The 8,118-nt window shown below is 42.8% G+C and overlaps 1 protein-coding gene across 1 annotated transcript; it reads left to right on the top strand.

Annotated features, from left to right (window-relative positions):
- Positions 1-243: 243 nt before the first annotated feature.
- On the top strand, positions 244-6,308 carry LOC141372187 (leucine-rich repeat-containing protein 37A2-like; the record flags this gene model as incomplete). Its single annotated transcript, XM_073890698.1, has 5 exons — positions 244-348; positions 4,330-4,379; positions 5,722-5,776; positions 5,858-6,000; positions 6,095-6,308. Coding segments are annotated over 5 exons (456 nt in total), but the record flags the coding sequence as incomplete, so codon positions are not given.
- Positions 6,309-8,118: the final 1,810 nt, after the last annotated feature.

Raw genomic sequence — 8,118 nt, 5'->3', positions numbered from 1 at the left:
TTCAGACAAGAGTGCCACTATCCCCAGGGTAGACGAGAAGAGGACCTAACATACCAGATAAACGAAATTTTGAAGAAAAGGCTAATGATAAGATTACATAACACATTAGATTTGGTGTGTTCCTTAAGAACCTGTAAGCCACTCATCTGAAAGAATGGGGTCTATTTTAGAGGAGCTGAAGAATAGTTAGCTTTCATCTTGTGCCTTTGTTTTCTAAAAAAAAATTATTCTTTATTTTTTTAGCTCACCAAAGAAGTTCCAGGTTATGGCTATAACAACAAACTCATCTTGGCAATATCTGTGACTGTAGTAGTGATGATTTTGATTATAGTTTTCTGTCTCATTGAGGTAAGGACAACTGTTAATTCAGATTTTATCTTTATAATAGATTCAGAACCCACAGACTGAAAATCAAAGCCACTTTCCCGCCTACTACTACTTGATGTTCCTCTTCAGTCTGGAGGACTGGGATATGCTTTCTTCTCTTTTTGCAAAGTATATTCCAGGGAATTTTAAAGGAACCCCACTGACAGGAGATCTGTGGATTGTAACCAAGGCGACAAGCCATTAGACTGTTCTGAGACATTAAGTTTAAGCAGGCCAGAGTTGACATGATAGTAACATTTCTTCAACTCCAAATTATGTTGATTAGCTGTACTCACCAGTCACTCTCAGACTACCACTGATTTCTTTCCTTGGCTGAAATGATGAGAGAGAGAGTCTCCACCCTCCTGGAGCTATCGGTCATCCTAGAAAAAAGGACATGGCTTACAGATAAAAATGTCATCTTGTTGATTAATTAGATTTACTTAGCAGCTTTCTCCTCCACCGTGTAAGGTGTTATGTAACTAGGTTCAATTAAAATACTGCAGCTAAAATCCTGCATCAGACTCTTCCAAAGCATGTCCTATTTATAGTCGCCTGTTCCTGGAGCTTGCCTGTTTACCTTTTCTCCAATCCTATAATGACTCCTTACTTTTCCCAACAGGCAGGTGCTAAGGTTTTTAAAAGAATGATTTAACAAGTTGACAGTCTTGACTCTATCCTACCAATCCAACCTAATTTACCTTATCTACATTTTCTACTGTTGTGGCAGGCCTCCATTCCAACCAAAGCAGCCCCTCACCACACCCTAGTCACCCCATGCCCATTCCTGTTTCTGTCGGTGACTTTGCCCATCTGAAATTCCCTTAATTTGCTCTGCCTGTGGAAGTACCGTGAATCTCTCAAAAGCCAACTGAAGTTCATCTTTCTCCATAAAGCCTTCCCTGAATACTCCAGCGCTCCTGGTCCTAGTCCTTCTGTGAGATTTATCACCATCTCTGAGGGTCTACAGTGATGCATTCCCCTCCCCTGATAACAAAAATAAGGTAAACAATTTTTTAAAAGGCAGCTCCCCAAGAGAGAAACACCAAGGTCAACACATGGAGCAGAGCAGAGCAGAGATATGTAAGGATCAAGTGGCTTCCTGGTTTATCAGACCTGAGTAAAACCTGACTGGATATATTAACTGCTAAAGAGAAACGTGTCTGTCTTCAGGAAGGTTGGTCGGTAGTAAAAACATAGAAATGGTGAAGAAGAGCCCAACGTGGGCAGTGCCCATCCTAGGCTTGCCCAAGAGTAGGGACGGCACCTCAGGCAGCAGATGAAAGTCAGGCCCACTAGTGAGGCTGTGCCTGGGGGGGAGACGGATGGATCTGGCTACTTCAGTCCTTTCTGTTAAACACTGGATTCAGCTGGTTACTTTCCTTCTAATTCTCTTCTCACCAAATAGCCTTCTGATTGTGCTTCAGTGTGCCACGGAGGCCTGTGTCCATGGGAGGTAATTCCCAATCATGTAGACACAGATGCCCTATCTGTGGAACAGATATGTTCCTCATTGTCAAGTCATAACCTGGCATTCTGATTTTGATCAATCCTGGGGCATTGGTAAAGTGAGATTGCCTCTATAGGAAGAAGTGAGTTCGCTTTTGATGAGGACAGAGTCTGATTTCTGAGCCCAGGAGGCTAGGAACTGGCGTGGAGTCAGCTTACCAAGGTCTCCGGGAAGATAAATCCTTGGCCATTGTCCAGATAGTACCCTCTGCATCTCCAGGTGGCACGTGGCCTTTGGTTTTTAGGGAAGTTCTATAAATTCCTATTGCTGTTTTTAATTTCTTAACCTTGTGTTTGTATTTATGTGGTTTCATCATTTTGCCTCCCTCCTTTGATGATAAGCTTTTCGACGACAGAGACCATGCACTGTTTTTCCTTTAAGACAATAGTAGTGTTCATAGGAAGAGAGATGAGACATTATGTCAACTTCACAACGAGGAATAAGGCAGCCTAATATTTATTTGAAGTAGCATACAGAGTCCGGCAATAGACAGACCCATGTATTACTAGGACTTCTGAAATGTTACCTTTTAGTATTCAAACCAGCGGAAGAAAATAAATAAATGGTAATAGAACAACTGCTTCATTATTGGGGAGGAAAATAACAGCAGATATCCATTCCTCACCTTAAAACAAACATATTTCAGTAAATGTAAAAAAAGAAAACAACCCATAAAACTATTAGAAGAAAACAGAAGCAATATTTTTATCATCTGGTGGTGGAAAAGAGCTTTCTGACCCAACACCACAGGCAGAAACCTTTGATAGATTTGATCATCCTGTCTGTGACACCATCAGCAAACGTGGCACTGGTTTATGCCAAGCCTAGGAAGAAGAATTTTCCATATCTGATTTAATCCCCACAATCCTGTGATGACAATATTACCATCCCTCTTTGATAACTGAAAGAGGATGAGCTTAAGGGATGGCAGAACCCAAAGCAGAACCCCGTTCCGCCTGACTGCAGACCCTGTGCTCCGGTTCCACGTGTTCTGTCTCCTTAAAGATGAAAACACTGGCAAATATTTGAAACATTGAAATTCAATGAAAGCTCCCGAAAAGATTAATATATTTACTATAAAGAGAGTTTTATAAATCAATAGGAAGACCAACAATCCAGGGAGGGTGAAGGGGGCAAGGACTATGAATGATGGGCAAGGACCTATCTGCCAGTCCTCTCCTCACGCCTTCTGGGATGTCGGTCTTGTTAACGAGGCCTCTGTTTGCCTCTATGCTGTTTTCTCCTATGCTCTCATAACATTTGTTGTCATTTATATTTTTTAATATGTATAGAATCCGTTTTGTTTTTTGGTATGGTTGAGGTGAGGGATCTAACTTTTTTTTTCTCCCTACCTAAAGATCCAGTTACTTTAAAATCTTTTATTGAATGGTTCATTCATTCTTCACTGATCTAAACTACTATTTTTATCTGGACTCTTATCAATCCAGTTTTCTTTCCCTGTACCAGTATCACACTATGTACTTAATTCCGGTTGCCTTATAATAACATATTTTGATGTCTGCTAGGGTAAGCTCCTGCTCTTTGGTCTTCTTTTTCATACATTTCATACCTAGGCTTGCATATTTTCTCCACCAAATGTCAGCTGGCCAGTTTTTGTTAAAAAACAAAACAACTATCTTGAGATTTGAATAGGATTGTTTTGAATTTGTGGGATAATTCGAGGAGAACTGCCATCTTTGCAATATTCTAGGAACATGGTATCTCACATCATGTACTCATTTCTTAATGTCCTTCAGAAGAGTTTTAATGTTTTCATCTCATAAGTCTTACCCATTCTTTGCTATAAGTTCATTCCTAGGTACTTTATGCCTTTTATTGATATTGTAAATGAGATCATTCTTCCATTTGTTGATTAGTTATTTGTGGAATGTAGGAGAGCTATTGTGGTTTGCATGTTGAGCTCTTGATTTTGTATCTAGCCATCTTATTGATTTCTCATACTTCAGTAAAATTTTAGTTGATTCTCTTGGGGCTTTTAGGTTGTCCATAATTTCATATGCAAATATGTTTTGTTTCTTCCTTTCCAATACTTCATTTTTCCTATTGCATTGATTAGGACCTCGTCAACAATGATGAATAGTAGCAGGAATAATAGGCATCCCACTCTTGTCTTTGACTTTAAAACAATGCTGCTGCTTAGCTTTCTGGTAGATGCTTTTCTTTTCTTTTCCTACCTCTAAGAATTTTTATTAGAAATTACTTGTTGAATGTCATCTAAAACCGTCAATAAGACGTATTGCCAGCTACACACAAGATCCCAAGTTAGGTACAGTGGAAGAGTCATAGGACTATTAAGCAAACCGAATTCCTGTCCTCAAAAAAGTTACCATCTCACTGGCTAGGTAAGACTTAAAATACAAAGGAATGAATAAAGATTTGGAGGCAGTGGTCATCAAGATGGGTAACTGTGATCACGTTTTCTTCCAAAACAGATTTATTCTCACAGAACAGCATCCGAGGAAGGTAAAGAAGGAAGCTCAAGGTAAATATGAGTCTGGCAATTGTTAAAGTAGAATTTTAGAACTAGATTTTAGAACTCCTCTCGATTTCAATCCCCTTGTTTTACGCCCAGGACACCACCAAAGGCAGAAAGAATACTTATTTGGCCTAATGCTTTGCCTGGATCCAGCAAAATTAGCTCCCCAGCCAAACCTGAGTTAGAATGAGACTGGCAGAGAGCATCTGCTGTCACCAGTCCTTTAAAGAAAGAGGGTGGAGGTGGGGAGGTGTTGGTTCCTGCTGGTAGTGAGCATCAGGCCTGGCCGGAGGCCTTCTCGGGGGCTCTGGGGACAGGATAGGGAGGGCCACAAAGTCGTAGGCTAAGAGGGCTAGTCTTCAAGGCTGATGGAAGGCAAGATATATGGCTCCTTCCTGTAAAGTGGCAGGAAAACTTTTTCTTCCTCCTCCTCCTGGTTTTCGAGCCCCCACTCTCCATTCCCTTTGTCCAGACCCCATAGAATTGTAACGGGGAGAGGCCTTAGATAATAGTTTGTCTCTTCCTTTTATAATGAGGAAATGGAGAAGAAGAAAAGGAAGGTAAATTGCCCCATGGCCATACAGCTAGTGAGTGTCAGAAGATGGTTCCTTTCCAGTTGGGTACTCCTCCTCTGATTACGCTGTTCTTGGGCTGCAGGCTACATTTTATGTCACAATTCAGTACACACATGCCGTAGAGACGTAAGCAGTTTCTAAGACAAGCTTACTATACACTCTTTCTCTATAGTGTTTGTATTCAAAAAGAATTATTTTGTGTTTTAGTGCTAGTTGTGACCTTTAAGCTGATTTCACGACATACTCACTCATCAGGGACAGCCTGCAGTGTGAAAGTCAGGGAGCTAGGTATCTTTGCTGGTTGGACTCAGGCATTTTCTTGGTGCGATTCAACTTGCAGGATAAAGCAGCTAGAAATAGAAGCACCTCTCCTTCCCCCTCCCCAGGAAATGATGTCTATGAGACTAAGTGCATAGGAGACCAATGTAAAATACCTCCGGAGAGTAAGGTGCTTCTGCCGTGCGACTGCACGGTTTGTTCACTGCACGAGGGCACTTGGCCAAGGGCCCAGGTGAGCGGGATGAAAATCCTGCCTATACTCCATGCCGAGCCACATACAAACATCTCCGACATTGTGGGGCCATTACAGACAGACATGGGAAAATTCTGTAAGCCCAGCATGCATGGGATTATTTTCAAGATCCCAGGCCTGTGGTGATTTTGCTTCCTGTGATTATGGACAGAGGTGTCCTAATAAGACCAGAGATGCACATTGTGAGAGGCATGGGAAATGGTATGAATCACTAATTGTCTGCGTGTGTGTTTCCTCCAAGGGGCTTCTTTCAATCTCTGCTGCGGAAGAGACGCTCAACAGAAAGTGAGAGTCAGGTAAATCTGAGCAGGGTAAAGTCCTGTGGCTGGAGAGTGCAGGGGAAATGCAGAATGAACATCGTCCTTTCTGTTTTCTAGGAGGGCTTTTTCTGGAGAAGGCGGCCACTTTGGCTTCGGGACATGTACAGACCTCTCAATGCCACACGCAAGAAAAACATGGCACAGAAGCTGCATGACAGGGATTCTTCTGATGAGGATGAGATTTTCAACAAGGAACGGGGGTACCTGATTTACAATTCTTACCTCAAATGAGTAAATTATGAAAAGTTGAATTGTTCCTCTGCAGAGTAAAAGCCTTTGGTATTCTTTTCGCAGAGAGAAAAGTGAAGCCCCAGCAGAGAAGGCTCAGGCCACAGATTCCACCACTGAAGAGCTGGGTGACGAGAGCGAGACCCTCACCGAGATTGTCATCGAGTGAGCCCGTCTTGCCTCACGTCGCCTACGAAGCTTATGTTCTGATATTGGCTTCTCAGCATTGCTTGTAAAATACTTATTTTTCTCCTATTAAAATGTATGAATTCATAACCAATTCTAGCCATGTGGTAAGGAATTAAAATGGAACTAGTTAAACATGTCCATCCAGGGAACAGCGGCCACAGGCGTGAGGAGCAGGACTGAAGCTAGAATCCCTCGTGGGAGCCAGTGTACTTCCACAAGAGCAGTGCGGGCAAAGGAGGATGAGTAGGGGCGTCGTTCCCTCGTTTCCCTGATCAAATCAGTCTCTGGAAACTGGAAAACATATATTCAGGGAATGTAGACTCTTAAATCAGTTAGCAGTTTATTCTGGTGCTCTCTCCCCTGGCTATTCACAACACGCTTGACCTGCCCAGAGAGGACCATCTATTTCTGGCCCCTCTCATAAGGTCTTCGGCGTTGCCAGAATATTTGGATCACTGAGACTAGCTCCACTGCAGGGCTAAGCCCTGTCTTTCTTCCCAAGTACTCAAACTCATGCACAAAATGTGTGCCCTGTCTTGGCAAGTAGAGGGTTCTTCACCCTTACAAGCCTGTGGATAATTCACATTGGGGTGTTTGGGGTTTGTTTTCTTAAAAAAAAAAAAAAAAAGAAGAATGTGTGAGAGCATTAATTACCCAATCTGCGGAAAAGGCAAAAATTCCTCCACTCCTGCGGCACCCGGGTGGTTCAGTTGGTGAAACATTAAACTCTTGGTTTCAGCTCAGGTCATGATGGATGTCCATACACGTAATTGGTGCTCATCACTGGGGGGCTAGTGGTGGTGAACGTCGGGGGCCAGGGGAATCGCATCACTAGCTTTCAGGTTACAGCTGCTTTCCATAGATTCAAAGCTGCTACTGCCACTCAACAGACTGCTGAGGTCACCACAACCCGCACAGTCCCAAGCCCGGGGACGAGTGGGGGAATATGGAGTCCAACGTGCACCCTGCACGTCTGCTACGGCAGAGGAGGAGAGAGTGGCTTCCAGCTTTTCACCTTCCAGATTTCACGCAGGTACATTTTATTGGCAGAACCCTGCTGTCAAGGGAATCTGTGAAATGTGGTTTGTGGGCTTCCAGCACCTGCAAAGAAAGGGATAGAAGTGGGTGTCAGGAGCCAACCAACACAATCCAACAAATGGGTGTGTGTTCAAGTCTTTCTAAAAGGGGGGTGGAGTCTACAAGGAGTAAGATGGTGGAGAGCTAGCTATGTCAGAAACCTAGGAAGGTGTCCTTCTAGCTAGGCAACAGGTGAGGTACCAGATACTAGATACTGATACATGCAGTCATCCCCAGAGCTGACTGGAGAAGCACCTGGAGTGGATGCTTAGTTTGGGCTCTGGAATGTTCTCATTGGAATGACAGCTGGAAAGACTATGGGCAATGAGGTATCTGAGGAAACACAGTCCTCAATCAAAAAGGCTGCCACAGAAAAGGTATCCATAGGGAAACACAAATTCTCAAAATATAGTCTTTAAACATCTAACTCAAACATCCTTGGGATGCTTCTTTAAAAGACTGATCCTGAAAAATTAACAGATTAATTAAATTTAAAGGCTGATCCTGTGCATCTCCCCTGTTGGAAATAAACCAAACCAGAAACTACTTAATTAGTCCAGACAGATCTCAATTAGTAATATAATACTGCAACAGTAGAGGGAATATAGGACTGTTGTAGTACAGTGATTATAGGACTGCAGTAGTACGGAAATAAGGGACGGCTATAGCAAAGTGAATATGGGACTGCTGCAGGAGAGGGAATATGGGACTGCTGTAGCACAGGGAATATGAAACTGCTGTAGTACAGGGATTATGGGACTGCTGTAGTACAGGGATTATGGGACTGCTGTAGTACAGGGAATATGGGACTGCTGTAGTACAGG

The sequence above is a fragment of the Callorhinus ursinus genome, unplaced genomic scaffold (assembly GCF_003265705.2).
Source record: "Callorhinus ursinus isolate GAN/ISIS: 27379988/994484 unplaced genomic scaffold, GSC_fseal_2.0 scaffold2246, whole genome shotgun sequence".
In the NCBI taxonomy this organism is placed as follows: Eukaryota; Metazoa; Chordata; class Mammalia; order Carnivora; family Otariidae; genus Callorhinus; species Callorhinus ursinus.
This window is presented reverse-complemented; position numbering and strand designations above follow the sequence as displayed.